At 35.2% G+C, this 27,241-nt stretch overlaps 1 protein-coding gene across 3 annotated transcripts in view; it reads right to left on the bottom strand.

Annotated features, from left to right (window-relative positions):
- Positions 1–27,241, bottom strand: part of TBC1D15 (TBC1 domain family member 15) — a 98,203-nt gene that overhangs the window by 61,998 nt on the left and 8,964 nt on the right. For 2 of the 3 annotated variants that reach the window (XM_052000763.1, XM_052000762.1), the window contains exons 2-3: positions 1,562–1,660; positions 883–957 (exon numbers count right to left, since the gene is read on the bottom strand). In XM_052000763.1, coding sequence (XP_051856723.1) covers positions 883–957; positions 1,562–1,660 — 174 coding nt within the window. Of the gene's footprint in view, positions 1–882; positions 958–1,561; positions 1,661–2,546; positions 2,565–27,241 lie in introns of those variants that run through there. The other variant, XM_052000764.1, reaches the window with a different exon arrangement.

The following is a 27,241-nucleotide window of genomic DNA, read 5'->3' as shown; positions in this document are numbered from 1 at the left end:
ATCTCAGGTAGACTGAACTCAAACTTTTTATTTCATTGTTTGTCTTGAATCACATATAGAATGCATACTTAAAAACATAAAAATCACTGGGACTTGTTCTTTACCCCAGTGCTGGACTTTTAGAACTCTGAGTCTGCCCATTTGCCCTGGAGCTGAACTTTGTTTTAAGTGTAGTTTTCTTCAGTTAGAGTGTGAATTTTTTGAGAGCAGGGATTGTCTTGTTTTTCCTATTTGTATTCCTAGTGCTTATTATGATATCTGGCATATATGTGCTTAATAAATGTTTTGCTATTCATCCTTTCCTTCATTTGACTTCAACAATCTATAGGGCCTATAAAATCCTTTATCTGAACAGTCTGTAACACAATCCCAAAGAGCATTCAGAAATATAACAAAAATATAATATACAAAAAACAAACAAAATGTTTAACTTACAATTGTATTTGAGTCCCTTCTACGTGCAAGACAATTTGCTAGGTTCTGATTCAAACCCATTAGTCTTCCCATGGATATTTAATGATTTTTGAAGACAATGAAAGCAGCAATTAAGAAAAAAAATAAAAAGGGGAAGTTAAGAATAAACGAGAAACAAGAACATGAGGAAGGGAAAGACGAGAAAAAAATCCAATAAAAGTCAAGAAAAAAGTGAAAAATGTTATATATTATAAAGAACAGTGAAAATAGGAGGAAGGAAGCAAAGCATTAACAAAACTTCTTAAAAGGTGTAGCAATTAATGAATAAGAATGGAAAAAGATGACAAATATACAATAAGCTGAATATAAAAAATCTAATAAGAAACTGAAAATAAAAAGAAAATATGTAACAAACTAAATAATAAAATAATCCACTTTCCATAGGAAATTTGTGATTTTTTTTTTTACCTTTCCAGCACAAAGAATACTAGAAGAATCTAACGTATCATCCAAGGGCCTCCAGTCCACTATTACATCAGCATCCTATAAAAAACATAAGGTACATACTATTAATATTTGTTACATGGTCCATTCTCTATAGAAGAACTGTAACTTATTAACAGTCACAGCCAAATATTATGACATTCAGTAGGATTAAAGAAAAATTCTTATGTTTAGGAAATGTTTTAAATAAAATCTTTGAAATTATCTTCTTTAATTATGAAAAATTATATAGATTTGTGTTAAATAATAGGTGTTCAAAGAATCTTTGCCTTTTTTGTTGAAAAAGTGAAATAAAAATTGCCCATCTGGAAATAAATGTAATAGGATACACCGTCCCCATTTTAAAAGGAACATAAACACAAGCCATTAATCCAACCTTTGGAAAAGTCAGTCTTTTCATTGTCTGACATTCTACTAGCTTATCCAAGACTGTCCAAACATAAGATTTGCAAAGATACTATGGTGACTAAAAACACTAAGGATAATTTATACTTAAGCAGACTTCATACATTATATCAGTTAACTTCACTTGCCAATCTCATCTGTGACATTTGGCAAAAATTTTCCAATATTTTTATGTAGGATAAACATAACAAATGCTTGTGAAATAATTTTGTTTTGTTTTGTTTTTCCAGAGTAATACCTTTTCTAGGACACGCAATACTCCCGAAATCAAACTGTCTTGATCATTGATCTTTCCACAAGATGAATGAATAAATACACCTTCCTGTTCATATATAATCTGTAATTTAAAAAAAGGAAAATATTTTCATTTATATCAAACATGATATTTCAAATATAAACATATAAGAAGTGTTCTTTATATAATCTGGGTAGATAGAAAGTTGTGCTCACTATAAAGTTTAATGTGTAAAGAACATCTTAAAACCTGGGATGTTAACAGAGTAACAATAACAAAATTCTGATAAATGCTAAATAAAGCAGTCATCAATGCTTCTATATGCCATGTTTTTACTAAAACTGCATGAGCAACAAATCTCAAGGGATAAAATAGTTTGAGCACACATGCTAAAATGTGCATACATCAAGGCATCTAAAGGATATGGTAAGGTTGTAATTTGCACTGGTAAAGTATCTATACCTGAGGGATCATAGAACTAATTTTAATGTTATAAAATAAAAACTATATGGATTTCCAGTCAAGATGGCTGGCTAAATAGAGACAAACAACTTAGTTCTCACATACTCCAGCAAAAATCTTAAAATAACACTATATTTTTTATGAGAAGCTACCAAAAAAAATTATTTCATCCATGACAGAACTACAAAAAACAAGAAAACTAAAAGCTCATGGGCAAAAAAAAAAAAAAAAAAAAAGAATGGTTTGCCTCCCAAAACAATACCAGCACAAGTAAATAAGATGGAAGCCACTCAGGATAAACTCAAGGGCTAGAGGCCTATGCAACACAACCATAGTCAGAACAAAAAATGAGTGTTCCCATAAAAAACCCAATGGTGTTTGGACACTTGGAAGGCAAAACAAAGTTAACTTCACTTGCCAATCTCATCTGTGACATTTGGCAAAAAAATTTTTAATATTTTTATGTAGGATAAACATAAATGCTTGTGAAATAATTTTGTTTTGTTTTGTTTTTCCAGAGTAATACCTTTTCTAGGACACGCAATACTCCTGAAATCAAACTGTCTTGATCATTGATCAAGGGCTAGAGACCTATGCAATGCAACCATAGAACAAAAGATGAGTGTTCCCATAAGAAAACCTAATGGTGTTTGGACACTCAGTGTAAACCCTGGAAGATAAACCAAAGATAGAAGAAGAGGAGGATTTAAGGGGGAAGTGAGCAGAACAGGGTTTGACATAAATTCCAAGATCTAGATCATATCCTGAGAAGATTCTGTGTTTTGAATTTCAACGAGCCAATGGGGGCCCATCTTCAGGAAGTGGAGGTCAATGCAGGAACCTAAAGACCTTGGTAAAAACCAAACAAGGCCAATCACTCAACCCTAAAACACAAAAGGGAATAAAGTTTGGCCCTGTCACAAATTCAGAAAGTAAGATTAAAGATATATGAGTAAATAAAAGACAACGAATAACTTTTACATTACTTTCACAACAATAGCAAGGAGAGACTCAATGGGAGAAAATGGATTTTCACAAGGACTACATGAATACCTAGAAGAATAAAGCAAAAGATTTTTAAAAATTAAATAAAAGATCTGAAGGAAAGAATTACAAAATTAAACTGCTTAAATCAGGAAGTGATAAGTCATATCTAAGTAAGTCTACCTCAAAAAATTAAAATAAACCAAAAAGAAACCAGAAGGCAAAGTAAACATAGAAAGAATCCACCAATTGCCTCCTGAAAGAAACCAAAAAAGGAAAAGTCCCTAGAATGTCAAGCATCAAGAAAAAAAAACAATTCAAGAACCAAGTAACCATAGACAAGATGACAAAAAAAATCTGGAAACTTCCATAACAAACAACAGGAAATGTTGGAAGATGATACAAATTCAAGGAATAAGCTTACAACTAAAAATAACTTATCTTGCAATGTAAATATACTTACATAGGGGAAGAAATAGAATAAAGAGATTTCAAGTATTCATTTTTTTTTGAACTTTTTTTTTTTAATTTAATGATTACTTTATAATGACAACATTATTCCTTGCACTGGTTTCTTTTCCGATTTTTTTTTCCCCCTCCCTCCCTCCACCCCCTCCCCTAGATGGCAAGCAGTCCTTTATATGTTGGATATGTTGCAGTATATCCTAGATACAATATATGTTTGCAGAACCGAACAGTTCTCTTGTTGCATAGGGAGAATTGGATTCAGAAGGTATAAATAACCCGGGAAGAAAAACTAAAATGCAGATAGTTCACATTTGTTTCCCAGTGTTCGTTCGATTTCAAGTATTCATAATGAAAGCTGAGTAGCAATTTTGAAAGACCAGATAAAAGATGAACTCCTCTGGTCCCAATTTATCTTTCAGGCCTGTTACAGTCTTCCCTCTTCAAGCTCTGAAATTCAGCTAAATGTGTCCTTTTTTTCTGTTCCTCATTCATCACACTCCTCTTGCAATTTTCATTAGTCCTCCCCTATACCTGGAATGCCTTCTTTTCCTAAGCTTTACCCAGAATATCCCACCTTCCTTTAAGTTGAAGCTCAAAATGTTTGTGGCAGGTCTCTTTGTAGTGGCCAGAAACTGGAAACTGAGTGGATGCCCATCAATTGGAGAAGGCTTAATAAATTGTTGTATATGAATATTATGGAATATTATTGCTCGGTAAGAAATGACCAGCAGGATGATTTCAGAAAGGCCTGCAGAGACTTACATGAATTGATGCTGAGTGAAATGAGCAGGACCAGGAGATCATTATATACTTCAACAACAATACTATATGATGATCAATTCTGATGGACCTGGCCATCTTCAGCAATGAGATGAACCAAATCAGTTCCAATGGAGTAGTAATGAACTGAACCAGCTACACCCATCAAAAGAACTCTGGGAGATGACTAAGAACCATTAGATAGAATTCCCATTCCCTATATTTTTGCCTGCCTGCATTTTTGATTTCCTTCACAGGCTAATTGTACAATATTTCAGAGTCCAATTCTTTTTGTACAGCAAAATAACAGTTTGGACATGTAAAGTTATTTTGTATTTATACTTTAACATATTAACATGTATTGGTCATCCTGCCATCTAGGGGAGAGGGTGGGAGGAAGGAGGGGAAAAATTGGAACAAAAAGTTCAGCAATTGTTAATGCTGTAAAATTACCCATACATATAACTTGTAAATAAAAAGCTATTACAAATTTAAAAAAAAAAAAAAAGAAAAGAAAAGAAATGACCAGCAGGATGATTTCAGAAAGGCCTGGAGAGACTTACATGAATTGATGCTGAGTGAAATGAGTAGGACCAGGAGATCATTATATAATTCAATAACAATACTATATGATGATCAATTCTGATGGACGTGGCCATTTCCAGCAAAGAGATGAACCAAATCAGTTCCAATAGAGCAGTAATAAATTGAACCAGCTCCACCCAGCGAAAGAAATCTGGGAGATGACTAAGAACCATTACATTGAATTCCCAATCCCTATATTTTTGTCCGCCTGCATTTTTATTTCCTTCACAGGCTAATAGTACACTGAAGATTTCAAAGTCTGATTCTTTTTGTACTATAACTATAGTTGTACTATAATAACTGTTATGACATCTACACTTATATTGTATTTAATTTATACTTTAACATATTTAACATGTATTGGTCAACCTGACATCAGGGGGAGGAGTTGGGGGGGGGGGGGGAGAAGGAAGGGAAAAATTGGCAATTGTCAATGCTGTAAAATTACCCATGCATATAACTTGTAAATAAAAAGCTATTAAAAAAAAAAAAAAAAAGATGAAGCTCAGATACCACCTTCTATACAAAGTCTTTTCCAGATCCCCCAAATGCTAGAGCATTAGAGTGCTTTCTCTCCCAAATTACCCTATTTATAACTATTTTGCAATGTGTGTACACACAGATATATGTATTTATTTCATTATTTTTTAGTCATTTCAGTTATATCCAACTCTTCATGATCACGTGTGCCATTTTCTTCTTCATCTCACTCTACAGATGAGGAAACAAAAGCAAATAGGAGTTGAGTGACTTCTTCCGGGTCATACAAACAGAATTTGAGGCCAGATTTGAACTCAAGTCTTCCTGACTCTAGGCCCAGAGCGCTATCCCACTGCACCATTTAGCTGCCCCTCTATATTTTATATGTGCTAAATATTTATCTATGTACTTGTCACCCATTAGAACATAATAAACTCAATTCAAATAGGAATTACTTCATTCTTATTTCATTCATAATCTGGGCCCAGCATAATGCCTGGGATACCAAAGACATTCAATAAACACTTGCTTGAATGAAATGTAATAAAACCATACAGATCACTATATAAATACATGTAATCATTAAATAAATAGTGAATAAAATGAATGAATGAATGAATAAAACATAGATAATAAATAAATAAAATGTAATAAAGCCATACAGATATGGTGCTTATAAAGCACACAAATCGCTAACAGATCTAAAACTGGAAGAGTAGCTGAGAGGCCATCTAGCCCAATATTCTCATTTTACAGATAAGGAAACTAAGGACCAGGAAAGCTAAAGGATTTGTACATAGTCATATGTTATTAAATGACAGAACGATTTTTGAACTCAGATCCTTGGACATTTTCAAATCATTCATCCCTATATTGTTCATCACCTCCCTACTGAAATCACACTCTGCCCTTGAGAGCTTGGGTTCTGACAAGTGGGATTTAAACTTAATCTTGCCTGATTTCTAAACCATGACACTTGAGCACATATTCTCCAATTCCTCTTTCATTCCTATCTTTTATAGTTAGAGGTAGAGAATGGATTCTTAATCAAACAAGGAATAATAGAGACAATTACAAAAAATAAAATAGAGGGAACTAACTGAAACTTATAAAAATAAGAGTTATTTTCCAATTGATCATTAGATCAAAGGATATGAATAGACAGTTTTGAAAAAAATTTCTAGATTCTAATAATTGGAGAAATGTAAATGAAAACAATTCTGAGATTTTATTTCATTGCCATTGAATTGCAGACTTGACAAAAATGAAAAATGGCAGCTATTTTGGAAGGGGTTTGAGAAAACAGATACATTAAAAACTGTGAACCAGTCCAGTTATTCTGGAAAGCAATTTTTAACTCTGACCAAACAGTTATTAAACTATATATTAAAAGCCTTTGACCAACCAATATCACTACTGGGTTTCTACCACAGAGATGAAAGAAAGAAAAGGATATATATACAAAAAAATATTTATAGCATTCTTTTTCTGGTGGCAGAAAATAGAAAATTGAGGAATAAATAAGTTATGGTCTGTGAATGTGATAGAATACTACTGTGCTATAAGAAATGAGGAAGGGAATAGTGTAAAAAAAACCTGTTAAGACTTGTATGAACTGATTCAGAGTGAAGTGAATAGAATCAAGAACAAATCATATTATAAAATAGTAACAAGATTATAAACAACTCTGAAAGCCTTAAGAATTCTGAAGAATATAATGACTAGCAACAAGTCTAGATGACTCATAATAAAACATGTAGAGAGCCCCAGACAATGGGGGAACAATCAAGTGAAGTATAAAACCCTTCAGCCCAGAGGGAACCTGCTGACAATGTCTGGTTCAGCGCTCATCTTCTCTTAGGGGCATCTTAGCCTTCCTGAGAAGTAGGGGAGAGAGAAGAGAGAACGGAATGACAACCTGTGTTCTACTTGAAACAAGAGATACTTGCAGTAAAAGATCTCTTTTTTTACATATTAATAGCAGGGGTACTATATTTAGTACATGCTCAGTATACTGTAGTAATAAAATTGTACTAAGGTATTTAGAGCTGAGAGAACTTGAAATAAACAGACTCCATTATTTGACCATCCATGTGGGTCCTTGCCTCAGCAGTCCTCCTCTAAGACCAAAGACTCAGGTTGGTCCCAAGATCTTCCAGAGAGCTAGTTTGGACGGTATATTTTGGCACCCCAGGATGAGGGCTCTAAAAAGCACAGTACATTTTGGCATCCCAACTTGGGGACTCTAGAAAGGCACACTATACATACACATGTTGTTGTACATATACATATGTATACATGCATGTATCATGGACAATGAGAATTTGTTTTGCTACTATACATGCTTGTAATAGGGGTTTTGTTTTTCTTATTTCCTCAATAAGGTAGGAAAGAGAAGGCAGATCTTCATTTAAACATATTTAATGTTTTAAAAGATAAAATAATATGAAAAGACATCTGGGGAAAGAAGAGAAGTAGTTACCTAGGAAAAAAAATCTCTTTATCAAACATCTGTGATAAGGATTTGATATTGCAAGATAGAGAACAAAATTGTAAAACTGAAAGTCATTACTCCACAGAGAAGCAGAAAAAAGAGAGTTCTTAAAAGAACTGCAAGTTGTTTAATAACTATAATGAAAGAATGCTCCAGATTACTAATAACAATAGAAACAAATTAAAACACTCCTGAAGTTTTAACTTCACATATAGTAAATTTATTGTGAAAAGATCAGCAGACTTATGCACTGCTGATAGAGCTATCAATTAGTATAACCATTATGGAAAGTAATTTAGAATTAAACAAAAAGTTGTCCCATACCCTTTGATCCAAAAATGGCACTAAATTAGACATAATTCCTAAGAATAGCACATAAAAACTCTACATAAACCAAAATATTTATTATAGCATGGATAAAATGGATGTCCATGGACTGAGGAATAGTCTAAACAAACTGTGGTACATGAAAATAACAAAATATTATTGCCCTATAAAAAAATAACAATTATCAACATTGAAAAGCATAGAAAGACTTACAAGAACACATAGTAAAGTAAGCAAAGTCAGGAAAATAATCTATACAACTCCAATATTGTAACTTGAAAGAACTACAAAACTACTGAAATTGAATATTAGAAAAAATAATGGCCTAGGTTGGTAAAGAAAAGATATGAAAGAATACTTTCTGTCTCTCCTCCTTACAGAAATAGAATCTATAAAATTTGGAATACTGCATTTATGATCAGATTTTTTTCAGTGGGTTTTGTTGATAGTTTTTTTTTTTTGTTTGTTTTGAGAAGGGATGGAGGGGGGGAAAGGGGAAATCTGAGTGATATAAAAATTGGTAATTTTTTTTTGTTTAACAAAGGTGAGTCATTAGGCAATAAGCTAGGTATTAAATACTAAGATAAGTACTGGGGAGATTTAAAAAAAAAAGGTAAAAAAAAGTTTCTAACCTCATGGAGCTGATATTCTAATGTATAAAGGCAAAAGATAAATATTAAATACATACAAGATATAAAGGAGGTAAATGAAATGTGATCCCTAGCAACTAGAGGAACAAAGGCCTCCTGAAAATGGAAGGACATCCACGAGCTATTTTGAAAGAAGCCAGGAAAACCAAGCAATAGAATCAAGGAGGCAAAGGTAGGACAATATAACTGGATAGTAATATGTGTAGAAGGAAGAGAAATTGAGAAGAGATTAAAATTCTAAACAGAGGAGTTTACATTTGATCCACGAAGCAAGAAGGAACTTTAATGTACTAGAGTGCTAGAGTTATGCAAGTGTGCATGCATGAGTATGTGTTTGGGGGGAGAAGGCTGTTACATGGTCAGACCTATGCTTTAGAAGCCATTGTAAAACTTATCTGCCTTTTTCATTCTGGTCTCAAATAAAAAGACAGCGCTTAATCTGGCCAAGGCCAATTCTACTTTGAGCACACTTGATTCAAATTTCCAAACTGAAGAAACTGCTTCCACTAACATCACCCTCCCTCTCTCATATTCAATTTCTAAGTTCCTTTCTTTCTTCCTGCAAATAGGCCCATGTCTCCTTCATCCTTATATAAAGGTGGAATCAAAACCATACCACACTACTCCACTTAAGTCTAATACTTTAACATGTCTCAAATTTATCACTCAAAAGCCCTAATTACACCTAGGATTCTTAACCTGGAATCCATTACTTTAACATTTTGGTAATTTAACATTTTATTTTCTTTCTTTTTTTTTTTTTAATTAAAGCTTTTTATTTTCAAAATGTCTGAATAGATAATTTTTCAACATTAACCTTTGCAAAACTTGTGTTCCAATTTTCTCCCCTTCCCCCCACCTTCTCCCTTACATGGCAAGTAATCCAATATATGTTAAACATGGTACAAATATATGTTAAATCCAATATATGCATACATATTTATATTCTTGTTGCACAAGAAAAATCAGATCAAAAACGAAAAAAATTAGAAAGAAAATAAAATTCAAGCAAATAACAAAAAACAGAGTGAAAATATTATGTTGTGGTCCATACTCAGTTCCTATAGTCCTCTCTCTGGATGTAGATGCTCTCTTCATCACAAGATCATTGGAACTGGCCTAAATTATCTCATTTACATTTTATTTTCAATAAAATTGGTTTCTGTATAATTCTACACTTTTGTTTTAGGCATTATAAAACATTATTCCAAGAAGGTATATATAATTTTCACAGATTGCCAAAGGGGTCCACAGCTCAAAAAAAGGTTAAGAATCTTCATTTTACACAAGTGTAAAAAAGTTTTTTAAAACCATTAAGTGAAGTGAAATGATACCAAGACAAGAGGTCTAATCCAAATAGCTGTGGGATTTCATTACACTCTCTGGATCTCATATAAAAGCAAAGAGTTAGCTGGAATGAGATTTCTTTCTAGAAATTCGATTGTGGTTTTCTATCAAATCCTTGATTTTCTCTTTTTTGATTATGGTTTTCTATCAAATCCCTGAAAAAAGGAATTAAGGGCAGGGACAGGGAGGGAGACAGTGTCAATTTCAGTTTTGGTCAGTTCTCCTTTCCCTTGAGCAAAGGAATTCTTAAGCTTTGAAGAGTCCAGGGAATATTAAGACTTTCCATGTTACAATGCATGTCATTGTCCTAGATAGTGTCTCCAAATGAACTAATAGCAGTATCTGCATTGGGAGGCAAGGAGAAACAGTACTCAAAAGCTCTACAAGAAACCTAGCAACAAAACTATACAAGGCCTAAGGTGAATTTCTTAAGGGCCCTATAAAAGGCAGGAAATATGAGCAACCAGAAGTTGGCTATGAGTTATCTTATGCCACATGTTCTCTAAGTTTGAGTCTCTGGATTCTGTTTATACTCATGAGAAAAATACAGAATAGACATAATGAGATGTGTTATATCAAGTATTCTTCTTATACTACCATAATAAATATTTTAAAAGGTACTCAAGACTCGATGACTAAATTATTCTTGATTTTCTTTTTTTTTTTCTTTTTTTTTTTTATTTAATAATTACATTATATTGACACTCGTTTCTGTTCCGATTTTTTTCCCCCTCCCTCCCTCCACCCCCTCCCCTAGATGGCAAGCAGTCCTTTATATGTTGGATATGTTGCAGTATATCCTAGATACAATATATGTTTGCAGAACCGAACAGTTCTCTTGTTGCGTAGGGAGAATTGGATTCAGAAGGTATAAATAATCCGGGAAGAAAAACAAAAATGCAGATAGTTTACATTCGTTTCCCAGTGTTCTTTCTTTGGGAGTGGCTGCTTTTGTCCATCATTTATCAATTGAAACTCAGGTCTCTTTGTCAAAGAAATCCACTTCCATCAAAATATGTCCTCATACAATATCGTTGTCGAAGTGTATAATGATCTCCTGGTTCTGCTCATTTCACTTAGCATCAGTTCATGTAAGTCTCGCCAGTCCTCTCTGTATTCATCCTGCTGGTCATTTCTTACAGAACAATAATATTCCATAACATTCATATACCACAATTTACCCAGCCATTCTCCAATTGATGGGCATCCGTTCATTTTCCAGTTTCTAGCCACTACAAACAGGGCTGCTACAAACATTTTGGCACATACAGGTCCCTTTCCCTTCTTTACTATTTCTTTGGGATATAAGCCCAATAGAAACACTGCTGGATCAAAGGGTATGCACAATTTGATAATTTTTTGGGCATAATTCCAGATTGCTCTCCAGAATGGTTGGATTCGTTCACAACTCCACCAACAATGCATTAGTGTCCCAGTTTTCCCGCATCCCCTCCAACATTCATCATTATTTTTTCCTGTCATCTTAGCCAATCTGACAGGTGTGTAGTGGTATCTCAGAGTTGTCTTAATTTGCATTTCTCTGATCAATAATGATTTGGAACACTCTTTCATATGAGTGGTAATAGTTTCAATCTCATCCTCTGAAAATTGTCTGTTCATATCCTTTGACCATTTATCAATTGGAGAATGGCTTGATTTCTTATAAATTTGAGTCAGTTCTCTATATATTTTGGAAATGAGGCCTTTATCAGAACCTTTAACTGTGAAAATGTTTTCCCAGTTTGTTGCTTCCCTTCTAATCTTGTTTGCATTAGTTTTATTTGTACAGAGGCTTTTTAATTTGATGTAATCGAAATTTTCTATTCTGTGATCAATAATGGTCTCTAGTTCATCTTTGGTCACAAATTTCTTTCTCCTCCACAAGTCTGAGAGATAAACTATTCTATGTTCCTCTAATTTATTTATAGTCTCGTTCTTTATGCCTAGGTCATAGACCCATTTTGATCTTATCTTGGTATATGGTGTTAAGTGTGGGTCCATGCCTAATTTCTGCCATACTAATTTCCAATTATCCCAGCAGTTTTTATCAAATAATGAATTCTTTTCCCAGAAGTTAGGGGCTTTGGGTTTGTCAAACACTAGATTGCTATAATTGACTATTCTGTCTTGTGAGCCTAGCCTTTTCCACTGATCCACTAATCTATTTCTTAGCCAATACCAAATGGTTTTGGTGACTGCTGCTTTATAATATAATTTTAGATCAGGTACAGCTAGGCCACCTTCATTTGATTTTTTTTTCATTAATTCCCTTGAGATTCTCGACTTTTTATTGTTCCATATGAATTTTGTTGTTATTTTTTCTAGATCAATAAAATATTTTCTTGGAAGTCTGATTGGTATAGCACTAAATAAATAGATTAGTTTAGGGAGTATGGTCATCTTTATTATGTTCGCTCGGCCGATCCAAGAGCACTTAATATTTTTCCAATTATTTAAGTCTGACTTTATTTGTGTGGAGACTTTTTTATAATTTTGCTCATATAATTCCTGACTTTCCTTTGGTAGATAGATTCCCAAATATTTTATGGTATCAACAGTTATTCTGAATGGAATTTCTCTTTGTATCTCTTGCTGTTGGGTTTTGTTGGTGATGTATAAAAATGCTGAGGATTTATGGGGATTTATTTTGTAGCCAGCTACTTTGCTAAAATTATGAATTATTTCCAATAGCTTTTTGGTAGAATCTCTGGGGTTCTCTAGGTATACCATCATATCATCTGCAAAGAGTGATAGTTTGGTTTCCTCATTGCCTACTCTAATTCCTTTTATATCTTTCTCGACTCTTATTGCCGAGGCTAGTGTTTCTAATACGATATTAAATAATAATGGTGATAGTGGACAACCTTGCTTCACTCCAGATCTTACTGGGAAAGGTTCCAGTTTTTCCCCATTGCATATGATGCTTACTGATGGTTTTAAATATATGCTCCTGACTATTTTAAGGAAAAGTCCATTTATTCCTATGCTCTCAAGTGTTTTTATTAGGAATGGATGTTGGATTTTATCAAATGCTTTTTCTGCATCTATTGAGATGATCATGTGGTTTTTGTTTGTTTGGTTATTGATATAGTCAATTATGCTAATAGTTTTCCTAATATTGAACCAGCCTTGCATTCCTGGTATAAATCCTACTTGGTCATAGTGTATTATCCTGGTGACAATTTTCTGTAATCTTTTTGCTAATATTTTATTTAAGATTTTAGCATCAATATTCATTAGGGAGATTGGTCTATAATTTTCTTTCTCTGTTTTCAGCCTACCTGGTTTAGGTATCAGTACCATATCTGTGTCATAAAAGGAGTTTGGTAGGACTCCTTCAATCCCTATTTTTTCAAATAGTTTATATAACATTGGAGTTAATTGTTCTTTAAATGTTTGGTAGAATTCACATGTAAATCCATCTGGTCCTGGGGATTTTTTCTTAGGGAGTTGATTGATAGTTTGTTCTATTTCTTTTTCTGAGATGGGACTGTTTAGGATATTTACTTCTTCCTCTGTTAGTTTGGGCAAGCTGTATTTTTGGAGGTATTTTTCTATTTCACTAAATTATTCTTAATTAATAATCTTGGAGCACACTCATAGAAGCTCAAATCAATGAAATTAATGAACCTCTAGGATACCCCTAGAACTCCAAGGCAGAAATGACTTGACTCCTCTATAAATAAAAATTGTGAGAACAGAAATTGAAATAAGGTTCCTTAAAGTTTACATGGGCTAAAATTAATAATAATAACAATAATCATAATGATGATCATGATATTATATAGGCATAATTATATAGTGCTTTAAGGTTTCAAAATCCTTTTTACTATTATGACCTCATTTTATTCTGAACAATCATACAGAGTAGGTGCTATCATGTTTATTTTATAGATAAAGAAACTGAGGTAGACAAGGCTTAAATGACTTTGCTAGGGTTACAAAGTGTCTAGGATTGGATCTGAGATCAAGCCTTTCTGACTCCAGATTCAGAATTCTATACACTGTGCCTCCTTGATACCTCCCTCAAAAAATAATTTGATTCTACATCCTCAGCTAGCGATCATTGAGCAGTTCTCCACCTCTTCCTGATAAAACTTCTAGAGAAAGTTGTTTATATTTGGTCAAACTAGCCTCAACTTCCTCTCTTCTCACTATTCTCTAAACCTTCTATAATCAGGCTTCCAACTTCATTTTTCAACTGAAGTTGCCTCTTCAAACTTACCAATGATCTAATTGCCAAATCTAATGACAATTTCTCAAGTCTACCAGACCACTTAGATTTGGTCCTATTGATGATTTTCTCCTCTTGAATACCCTTTTCTCTTAGTTTCAGGGTCATGATCTCTCCCGGTTCTTCCTCCTCCTTAATCTTACTTGCTTTTTACTCTTGTCATGCCCCAAAGAAATGTCCTGATCCCTCTTATGAATTCACTCTGTACTGTATCTTACTTGGATAACATCAATAGTTCCTGTTCATTCAAACAGATTGTGCAGCTGATTTTCAAATCTATCAATTCAATCCTAACTTCTGTACTGATCTAAACTTGCATTAGGTGCCTGCTGGATATCACAAATTAGATATTTCATAAACATCTTAAACTCATTATATCCAAATTCAACTTCTCAGCTTTCCCCAAAAAAATTTCTCTTTTCTTAACTTCCCCATATTATCACAAAAATCATCAAAATCCTCCCAGTCATTCAGTCTTAAAATCTCAGTGTCATCCTCTATTCCTAATTCTTTTCTCACCATCACACCCACCCCATCCAATCTGTTCGCAAGTTCTATGAATTCTACCTTTTCGATATCTCTATTATATTCCCTTCTCTCATCTGACATTGTCACCATCCTAGTGCCCTTGTCACCTTATATTTAGACTACAGCAATAGCTTACAGATTGGCCTCTGCACTAGTCCAAGTTGCCTCAAATCTCTATCACTCAGTATATCATCCACTTACTTATCAAAGTAATCTTGTAATATAGCAATTCACACCTCTAATTCAATAAATCCTGTCACCTCTAGCATCAAATATATAAAGCTCTGTTTGACTTTTTAAAACTCTTCATTACTTCTTCATTACTCACTAATTTTCCATTCTTTTTTACATCTTCCACATAATCTACAATCCAGTGACTCTGGCCCCCTTCCTGTTCTTATAAAACACCCCATCTTCAGACTCAAATCTATTTCACTGGAAGTGTTTGGCAAAGAGAAGATCTACTTCAGTTCCAATTGATACCCTCAGAGAAGGAACACTGGGAAATGAGTGTAAACTGTTTGCATTTTTGTTTTTCTTCCCAGATTATTTTTACTTTCTGAATCCAATTCTTCTTGTGAAACAAGAGAACTGTATGGGCTCTGCACAAATATATTGTATCTAGGTATACTATAACATATTTAACATGTATTTAAGACTGCCTGCCATCTAGGGGAGGGAGTGGAAGGAGGGAAGGGAAAAATTGGAACAGAAATGAGTGCAAGGGATAATGTTGTAAAAAATTAACCATGCATATGTACTGTCAATAAAAAGTTATTATTATTAAAAAAAAAAAAAAAAAAAAAAAAGATTTAGCCTGCCAGTTAAAGGCAAGCCCAAATCTCATGAAGTGCTCTCTTTCTACTCAATAATTATAAAGTTCCACTGAGGAACTTGTCTTTCATATGCTCTCCTACTCTATTTCAAACAAACAGAAAGGTCGTCACAATGGCAACCGCAAAATGCTAGCAGAGAGAGAGGTCTAAGCTCTCCTCCCCTTCCTTTTTCACTCCCCTGCCTCCACCCACCAGAATCGTCATTTCCTATACAACACATCAGGACTTGCACAAAGAGTGGGCAGGGGCCGTTCTTTCTCCAAGCTTATATATTAATAGAGTATGGTCCAATTACTATTTAGCCTCATGTGCTTGGGACCTCAGTGAATCAACTCAAGCCTCAGCCCATTCAGTAGTGCTTCAGAGTTCTATCGTTTCAAAATCCTCAAATTTAGCCAGGATGTTAAGGTAAGCATTCAGTTTAATATGAATGGAAGATATTTTTCAAAAAGAAAGAAAGAAAAGGAAAAGAAATTTCTTGCTTTACAATCAATTGTAAAAAGTGCTAAGTTTCTCTACATTCCAAATCTGAAACACACTTTCAATGTTAAATGAAGTGCCATTAGCAACTCTGCAGGACCCAGAACAAATCATAGTAAGAGTTTGAGCAAATTGAATGCCATAGGTAGTTTCCCCAGCTCACTACCATAACAGTTTCAACTCCTCCATTTTCTAGATACTACTTCACTAACACTGCTTTCTCCATCCCCCATCTAACTCTGAGAGTTTTTACAAAGGCACTTGATTTTTTGTAGTTTTATTTTTCCTATCATCAGTCCCTGAATGAATAGGGACTTACTCTCCAAAGGAAGAAGGAAAAGAAACCCCACAATCCTCACTTGGAAAGAGCAGGAGGGAAAGGGAAGGAAAGGGAGGGAAAGAGGAAAATGATTCCTTCTTCAATGTATCATTTTTTGCTCCACTCCAAACCAGTGTTCCTCAATCTGAACGATTCTTTTAAATACCACTAAATTCAGCCCCCTCCCCCTCATTCTAAATCTCTCTTACAATCGCAGGGTAAATTTCACAGTACAACAATTTTTGCTAGGAAACTGCCCTCTCCACTCCAACCAAGCACAATGGCATCACCAAAGTGATTAATGTTAGGCAGGTAAAGAATATGTCTATACTTTAAAATACAAATTATACAATTAAAAAAAAATGGAGATTCCCTAAACAATAAATTTTTGCAAATGCCTGTGAGGAGAACTTTAATGTTAGATGTGGTTAGCAAAGGAATTGCTAAAAATTAATCCCTGAGGCAAGCAAAGAGAAGACTCTAATAGAGATCAGTTTGGCTCCATGGTTCCACCCCCTGGGGAAGTTGTCCAGGCTGGAACCCTTGAATTATGTCAAATTGCTGAGACCCGTGTTCTGTAGAAGTCTGGAGAAGTCTCACCTTGTCATGTCCCATCAGAAATCCCAGTCATGTCCCCGAGGTTAAATTTTCCCTATAAAATCTATTTATGAGCCATTCCAAAAGCTGCTGCCTTCCTCTTGAGTCAGTCTGCACTGTCTCATAGTATCCTTCCCCTCCTTCCCCTTCTCTCATGCCGCATGGTATTTCTCCTAACTCCATTATGCTTCCAATCCCACTTCTTATAGTGAGCTAACTCTTTTGGGGTGCTATATCCCTTTCAAGATTTAGTCTTCCATCTAAAAGCATGTCCCAATCTCATGGGGTGTTTCCTTGCTCCTGGTAAATGACAAGTTCAACTAGGGCACTATTCCCTTTCCATCATTAATTATTAAAACCCCTTTCTATGCTCTCCCAACTCTTATTTCATATTTACCATATCCGGTGTCTATTGTATTGCTTCATTTTGTCTATAACCTTTTCACTAAGTAAATCTACCTTCTGTCAAAGCAAAATGGCCATTGTGCATTCTTCACATGACCAAACCCCAGATTTTATTGCCTGCCATCATTTGGTGACAAACCCCACATCAATGTAGTCTGAGCAGCAAAATGATGCAGGTGACGTAGATACAGATGATGGAAGGCACCAAAAGTTGGGGTTCAGTCATACAAAGAATTCACAATAGTCATTCTCTTTGGCAAAAAGTAGATTTATTTAGGGAAGAGGTTACAGACAAAATAAAGGGATACAAGAGACACCAGAAATGGCAAATATGAAATAGAGTGGGAGAGCATATGAAAGCCAAGTTCCTAAGTGGAACTCACAATTACTCAATAGAAAGTTGGGGCATCTGTTTATAGTGGCTAGAAACTGGAAAATGGATGGATGCCCATCAATTGGAGAATGGTTGGGTAAATTGTGATATATAAATGTTATGGAATATTATTGTTCTGTAAGAAATGACCAGCAGGATGAATACAGAGAAGCTTGGAGAGACTTACATGAACTGATGCTAAGTGAAATGAGCAGAACTAGGAGATCATTATATACTGCAACAACAATACTGTATGAGGATGTATTCTGATGGAAGTGGATATCTTTGATAAAGAGAGGATCTAATTCAGTTCCAGTTGATCAATGATGGACAGAAGCAGCTACACCCAAAGAAAGAACACTGGGAAATGAATGTAAACTGTTTGCATTTTTGTTTTTCTTCCCGGGTTATTTTTACCTTCTGAATCCAATTTTTCTTGTGCAACAAGAAAACTGTTTGGTTCTGCACACATATATTGTATCTAGGATATACTATAACATATTTAACATGTATAAGACTGTTTGCCATCTAGGGGAGGGGGTGGAGAGAGGGAAAAGTCAGAACAGAAGTGAGTGCAAGGGATAATGTTGTAAAATAAATTTCCCAGGCATATGTTCTGTCAATAAAAAGTTACAATAAAAAAAAAAAAAAAAAGAAAGAAAGAAAGAAAGTTGGGGCATGCCCTTAGCTGGCAGGCTAAATCCTGAAAGGGACTTAGCACCCTAAAAGAGTTAGCTGTAAGGAGGAGAAGTAGGGTTGAGAAACAAAGTGGAGTTAGGGGAGATAAAGAAGAAAGACACCAAAATGCAGAGTGCTGTAGTGGACTGACTCAAAGGAGGGCAGCAGCTATAGGATAGCAGATAAGATTTTAAAGGCAAAATTTAACTTCAGGGACATAACTGAGATTCCTGAAAAGAAATGGCAAGGTGAGACAGCTAAATACCCCTACAGAGGGTGGGTCTCAGAAGTTTGACATAACTTGGATTTGCAACTGGACCACCTCCCCAAAGGATGGAACCAAGGACCTAAATTGCTCTCTATCAGAGCCTTCTTCCTGCTTGCATCAGAGATGAATGCCTCTACTAATCATACCTAACATTAAAGCCCTTATCATTCCCCATTCTTTTTGTTTGTTAAATTTTAGGGGACAAATCCTGGGGCATTTGTTAAGTAGTGTACAGAAACTGGGAGTTGAAATACGTGGTTTGATGATACAAAGATAAACTGAAGCCAAAGTTAGTGATATCAGAGATACAAAGTTAGTTACCAAGGCACAATAGCAGAGATTAACAAAGTCAGAACCTTACTGGGGGTCCACTCAGACACTGGGTGGTATTTTGCTGAAGTCCATTCACCCCAACAGTCAGTTTCCCTCCAAATAAATGGTGCCCGAAGTCCTTTGGGATATAGGAGGAAGATCTCATCTTCTGAAATTATTTCCTACTGGGAATGGACATAGAGCTCATTTGGAGAGATGGGCCAAGAGGTGACTGAAGTGAGTTATCCAGTGAATTCTCAATCAGACCCTGAAGCTGGTCAATACAGCTGTTCAAATGCTTATCATTTGAAGGTAACCAAAGCCTAAAACAAACCTAAGTAGCAGAGGTTAGAAGTATTGCAAACAGCAAAGGGGTCACTTGGGTGGCCAAAGACACATGTGCCAAAGTATTTAAAAGGACTTAGATCATAAAGAGGATAATCAATAGAGAAGATAATAGATCGACATCAGGCTTTGTGTTAGTCTGTTTAAAAGTTCTCCTATCCCAAACTGACAGGACCCACAGGGTGTGATAGAGACAGCTTGAAAGATCACTAAGAGTAGAGCTCTTTTCCCTGGGAAAATTAAAGGGAATAGAATCTTATCCATCTTTTCTGAAAAGTCTGTCAGACAGAATGTAGATAATAATCAATTTTAAGTGCCTTAGCCACAGTCTGGGTGACCTGAAGGCTAGTCACTTTGTCAAGAGTTGGGCAGACCAAAATCATAGCAGCCTCTTTGGTGGCTGCATCAATAAACCAATTTGCTATGACTTGGTCTATGCATATCAAATAAATTATTTTTTAAAAAATGCTTATGTCACAGACAAAGAGGACCAATATTCTCCATTAACTTAAACAGAATTGACGTTTTACATAGATGTTACAAAAAAATTATTTAAAAAAAAAAAACTACACTAGAGGAAGCTAGGTGGCAAAGTAGATACAGCACCAGCCCTGAAGTCAGGAGGACTTGAGTTTAAATCTAGCTTCAAACACTTAACAATTACCAGCTGTGTGACTCTGGGCAAATCACTTGATTGTGAGGGTGGGAGGGGGGAGAAGGGAGGGGTACCAAACTAAAATTCCCTACTCTAAGTCACACTGCATGAGAATAGCAGGTAGATCTCACAGTTACATCAGTAGCTAAATATTCTTACAAGATTTAGAGCTCTTATACAAACAGATTTCTAAGAAAATATATTTCTATTAACAGGCAGATAACTAAGCCAAATCCCCAATGATGGAAAACAATTATTTACCTCATTTACACATTTTCAGATAGAAATAGGAAGATTTTATACTTTTTTTTTAAATAACTTTTTATTGATAGAACCCATGCCAGGGTAATTTTTTACAGCATTATCCCTTGCATTCCCCTCTGTTCCGATTTTTCCCCCCTTCCCTCCACCCCCTCCCCCAGATGGCAAGCAGTCCTTTACATGTTGAATAGGTTACAGTATATCCTAGATACAACATATGTGTGCAGAACCAAACAGTTTTCTTGTTGCACAGGGAGAATTGAATTCAGAAGGTATAAATAACCCGGGAAGAAAAACAAAAATGCAAGCAGTTTATATTCATTTCCCAGTGTTCTTTCTTTGGGTGTAGATGCTTCTGTCCATCTTTGATCAATTAAAGCTCTCTTTATCGAAGAGATCCACTTCCATCAGAATACATCCTCAAACAGTATCGTTGTTAAGGTATATAATGATCTCCTGGTTCTGCTCGTTTCACTTAGCATCAGTTCATGTAAGTCTTGCCAGTCCTCTCTGTATTCATCCCGCTGGTCATTCCTTACAGAACAATACAATTTACTCAACCATTCTCCAATTGATGGGCATCCTTTCATTTTCCAGCTTCTAGCCACTACAAACAGGGCTGCCACAAACATTTTGGCACATACAGGTCCCTTTCCTTTCTTTAGTATCTCTTTGGGGTATAAGCCCAGTAGAAACACTGCTGGATCAAAGGGTATGCACAGTTTGATAACTTTTTGAGCATAGTTCCAAATTGCTCTCCAGAATGGCTGGATGTGTTCACAATTCCACCAACAATGTATCAGTGTCCCTGTTTTCCCACATCCCCTCCAACATTCCACATTGTCTTTCCCTGTCATTCTAGCCAATCTGACAGGTGTGTAGTGGTATCTCAAGAATTGTCTTAATTTGCATTTCTCTGATTAATAATGATTTGGAGCATATATTTATATGTCTATAAATAGTTTCAATTTCTTCATCTGAGAATTGTCTGTTCATATCCTTTGACCATTTATCAATTGGAGAATAGTTTGATTTCTTGTAGATTAGAGTCAATTCTCTATATATTTTGGAAATGAGATCTTTATCAGAACCTTTGATTGTAAAAATGTTTTCCCAGTTTATTGTTTCTCTTCTAATCTTGTCTGCATTTGTTTTGTTTGTACAAAAACTTTTCAATTTGATAAAATCAAAATTTTCTATTTTGTGGTCAATAGTGATCTCTAGTTGGAAGATTTTATACTTGTACTTTTTTTGCTCATGGCTTTTAATGGTCATGGTCATCCTAAAGTTCAGTTACTTTGAATACAGAAATTTCCTATAAGAGAAAAGGCACGGACAGCACAAAGCATCCTTAGCTATTTGAATTCAGGCATGAAAACCATGTGTGAATTCCACCCCCTTGCCAAACTCAGAAATAGGTGGAAATCATTTCTATTAAAAGGAAAGAGACTTTGGGGATCAAGTTAGAAGGTCTGACTTCAAGTAGGGCTCAAAAAGCCATTCTTCAAACTCCTTTTACCTAGATGTTTTCAGATTTATTGGTCCTCATCCATACCTGAATTCAAACTTGAGAGATAATATGAGTAATAATACCCCCCCAAAATTTTTTTTTCTCAAAGAGCCAAATCTCGTATCAAGGGCTTCAGGTCTAAAAGAAGGCCTCAACTAAGCACTCTCATGATTGCTTTCTTTTCATATGCAGATGAACCTGGAAGACAAGGAATTTCATTTCTCCAGCACTGTGCAGACAAGCTATAGATTATATTGGTTAAACCACAAGACTGTAATATATAAAATAAATGCTAAATAATTTGCTGAATAGGTTTTGAAATAACCATTTTCAGAGAATATGCAGTTAACTAAAAATCTAACAAACTTTTCTTAGAAGTTCCTTGTTACTAAGCAGCAGAACCTTGATATAACATCTTATTCCAAACTATGTTCAGGCATTACAGAAATGATTTTGTTCTTAAAACAATCACAGTCTTGAAAAATAATAACAAATATTCAATTATTAACACTGTATAAACATAAGCTATCTCTTCCAGCAAGGGAGTACCCAGAAAAGGCCTGAGCAGAGTGGAATTCTTTCCACCTCCCCCAATAATCAGTGAAATAGGGGGAAGAAGACAGGCCAGGCTGGGAGCATACACACCCCATGAGAGAAGAGTGGATTAAAAATAAAACTATGATACAATTTTCAACCCTAAATTTCAGATTACATGTGTATTTTCTTTCTTGTACTGGGAATTCCACATTCCATACTAAGCTTATGGTTTATGAACCTGCTAGCTGCTAGAAGATTGGGCTAATAGATCCAAAATCCATCTAGATAAAATCGTTATTGTATCAAATAACTCAAGAGAATAACTTATCCCAGTACTACAAACTCAGAAAAAAACCACGAACTCAGTTAATATCTACTGAGAAGCTTTAAGTAATCATTTTTGAGTGAAAACTTCACAAAACAAAGTAGGCACATGTCTAGCAGGGCTAACAGAAAAAAAGCACAGCTTTTTAAAACATATATTCTACAATATACAATTTAGAAAGTAACATAATACCAAAAACACATTTCATCCAATTAGGAGATACAAAGATGTGATTTAGGTTTTGCTTACAATCAAATCAAATAGAGATTTAAATTTCCGAGTAGTAATAATTATTTGCATACAGATTTCTAAGATCTTATGCCAGAATAAATAAGTTCACAATTTTTGGCATGCACTAGTTAAAATTATCTCTTACAATTTCAGAATCTGAATTCCAATTTAAACATACATGACAACCCCAAAATTTAAGGTGGCAGAAAACTGCCCTTTCAAGTCTATCTATTCAATTCAACCCATCTTCAATTAAGAGTTGAGGGGAAAGAGGGTGCAAGATGGCTGGGCCAAGAAACCACATCTTTTTACCCATTTGGGGCCCTAACAGGATTTTAGGACTCAGGAAGTTGGAGACACAGGACATCCCCATATAGAAAGTGAGGGGAGCCTACCCATCAAAGAGGCTACAGAGATCTTTAAGCAAAGCTGCAATCTATAATCAGGACAATCTTAGATCTCTAATCACTCCTCCAAGTAGAACTTAACTTAGGAAAATTCAGGTTAATTTAAACAAAGCAAACTGATATATATGCCCACAGATCAATGTCCCAGAAAAGTGGAGTGCTCACCAGAAATGAAACAACTTGATTCAGAGCATCCCCCAAATAAGTTCGATAATTAATCCCATTTTTTGCTAAATGATCAACAAGCCTTGGGGAAGAAAAAACAAACCAGATCTCCCAAAAAACTCTGCTGCAGGAAAAAATGGAACATAAAATGGGGAGACATCCCCCTCACATTTAGATGGCAAAAACTAGTGAGTTTCAAAGCACCAGTGTTTTCTGGGTTTCTGGTTACTCTGGAAAAAACACTGGGGTGCATATCGCTTACCTTTTGTCAAAAAGGCCAAGGATTTCACGCATCAAATGATGTGATCTATTAACCATATTAATCATTGTATTAACCATGTTCAAAAGGAAAAACATAGATCACTGTTCTCAGAATCTCCCTAAATGATGGGAACAACTTTAAAATGACTCAATACAACCAATTAAAACTCACATAGAATACAGAATATCCTAATTTCACATTAAAGAACCTATCAGAATTAACGTTAATAATTTCTTCATCTTAAAAATGTTAACTCAACTTCCTTCAATTAAATAGTCCCTATAAACTTTCCTAGAGCTATAAATAACAGGTACAACACCAATATTGTTAAAAACTCCTTTAAGCACAATTAATCTTCCCTCCCACCAAAAGATTCCTAATTGCAAAGTCAATTTTGGAGGTTATAAACTGTCCTTAACAATACATTCTTGAGGTTCCTGCACAGATCACTTAAACCTGATGGTCTCAGTCTTCAGACTTCAGTCTCTGTTATCTGTAACATTTGATAAGGTCTTTCCACTTTGCTGCTTTAAGGATTTACTAATCACTCATTCTCCTGCAAATTGCAAACTCCAAAGGTGTTGTTAGACATATTACACACCTTTTTTTAAATACAACTTGTTCTGCAATTATACATATTCCTACACATCAAATTTTCTTGCTTTTACTTCTTTGTTAAAGGGAGAAAGCAAAACAAACCTTAAAATTCAGAATATAGGTAATACTTAAATAGCTGTGGACCAAATTTCACAAAACTTATGACACATATCTAGCTAGGCTGACAAAATGTTAAAAGCACAGCTCTTACAATTTTTACAAATTGCCCAATATACTACATATTAACTTAAATATTTCTTCTAATTATGAGATACAAACATGTGTCCTCTTTAGGTAAGTTATCAGAGAATCAAAATTTTTAATTTAAAATCAAATCAAATAGAGATTTAAATTTCTAGTAATAATACTTCAATATCTGTGAACGCATCCAACCATTTTGGAGAACAATTTGGAACTATGCTCAAAAAGTTATCAAACTGTACATACCCTTTGATCCAGCAGTGTTACTACTGGGATTATATCCCAAAGAGATTTTAAAGAAGGGAAAGGGACCTGTATGTGCAAAAATGTTTGTGACAGCCCTTTTTGTTCTGGCTAGAATGGATGCCTATCAATTGGAGAATGGCTGAATAAGTTGTGGTATATGAATGTTATGGAATATTATTGTTCTATAAAAAATGACCAGCAGGAGGATTTCAGAAAGGCTTGGAAAGACTTACATGAACTGATGCTGAGTGAAATGAGCAGGACCAAGAGATCATTATGCACTTCAACAACAATACTATATGATGATCAATTCTGATGGACAATAATGAGATGAACCAAATCAGTTCCATTTTTTCAATTATGAAGAGAACCAGCTACAACCAGTAAAAGAACTCTGGGAAATGAGTGAACCACAACATAGCATTTCCACTCCCTCTGTTTTTGTCCGCTTGCATTTTTTATTTCCTTCTCAGATTATTTTTACCTTATTTCTAAGTCCAATTTTTCTTGTGCAGCAAAATAACTATGGCTATGTATACATATATTGTATTTAACATCTATGTTAAAGTATATGTATTGGTCTACCTGTCATCTAGGGGAGGGGATGGGGGGGAAAAGGAGAAAAGTTAGAACAGAAGGTTTTGCAAGGGTCAATACTGAAAAATTACCCAGGCATATATCTTGTAAATAAAAAGCTATTTTAAAAAGCTTAGTCAAGGGAAAAAAAAAAAACAATACCTCTAGCACTTTCCCAAACAGATTAGGGGATCCTATACATCCCTGGGGCAGAACACACCATTTATACTGCTATTTTCTTCCAGCCTCCGAGTCTTCCTATTCCAGGCAAAAATATCCTTGCTTTCAGAATCAAACAAGCCCAAAAGGCATCTTTTAAAGTCTACAATACTACTTACTAGTTTCACAAATCTTAGTTCCTGGGTGTTGATCCATTCCTGGAAGGATGAAAAGCTGACTCTGTGCTGGGACAGACCCTACCAAGTGATACTGACCTCGGATACTGCAATTCACACCCAGGAACAAGGCTGGACACACCACACTAGAACAAAAGGGCCTATGGCGCCACCTTTATCGGAGTGGACAATTGAAGATGAGGGAGACCTCAAATTACATCTGAGAAAAGGGGACCTCCAATGAATGGGAACACAAATTCTGAATCCAGTGCATTTTAACTGTATGACTTTTCTTACATTAATTATTTTGGGAAACCCTCATGGGGCTTTGCAAGGGTCAAAAGGCTCAGGCTTTGGATTTGTCTATTTTCTCATGATAGCCATAGAATTTAGACCTTTACCTTCCAGAGATGAGAACCAGTTCCTCCTGCTCATGCAGAATATAGGGAGAACTTTTAACTTATCAAATTGTTGGATCTGTGGTGGATCCCAACAATTGAGTATTAATGGCCATGGGTACCTCTCCTCTTAAGCCCAGCCTGGATCCTTAGTAACTGATCCCAAATTCTTAATGGGACTGATTTCTGGAACTTAGAAGAGAAATATCAATGGCCATTGACAGAAGATAGGAAAGGGAAATACTGCTTAAATCAGACAGGGCAAAGTTTGACGCTGGGAAATAGTGAGTGTGAGTGGACTTAACTCTGGGAAAGGTAAAAGACTTTTTCTTTCCTTATCTTGTAGTGGTCAAGTGGACCACTTGCAGTCGTCATTTGGAGCTCTAAGCTCTGGCACAATTCCTTAGGAATTGCTGCAGATTGACAAAAGGTCTTCTTTTGTCTGCTCTGTCTCTAAGAGATACAAGGGAGGCTGCAAGGATTTGGAAAACTAAAAGTTTTTACCTGTCCAGACATCAATGGGGTTGGTACAATGTCACCCCAGGGACACCTGAGAAACATGGGACTCTGTTTCCCACATTTTGGAATACCTCTAACCTAATATTAGGTCAATGGCCAGTTGACAATTGTAGCTGGAGGAAGGAGCAGGGTTTATGGAAATGTCAGTATGTCACCTTTGTAGGGGAAGGTCCCCTAGGGATGAGAGACCAACAACATTACTCTTTTATAAGGAATAGTTCACACATATTTTCGAGGGAATAACCTGCTTTAAAGGAACATTATTGGATCTGTGACTTAACTGCTTACTCACCTACCTCTTAATTGGACAGGGATTTGCTATATTGGACTAATAAGGCCAAAATTTTTCTTTCTTCCTGAACAGGCAAACCAATATTTAGGGATTCAATTATATGATGATTTGGGAAGAGGGACTTCAGACTTTACCCAGACTGGAGATGCAAATGGTCCATGCAAAAGAGACAACAGTTAAAGAGTATGAGCCAGCCATTTGGGCTCGAGATGGAAGTTGGGGATATAGAACCCCA

This window comes from Antechinus flavipes, chromosome 5, assembly GCF_016432865.1.
Source record: "Antechinus flavipes isolate AdamAnt ecotype Samford, QLD, Australia chromosome 5, AdamAnt_v2, whole genome shotgun sequence".
NCBI lineage: Eukaryota > Metazoa > Chordata > Mammalia > Dasyuromorphia > Dasyuridae > Antechinus > Antechinus flavipes.
This window is presented reverse-complemented; position numbering and strand designations above follow the sequence as displayed.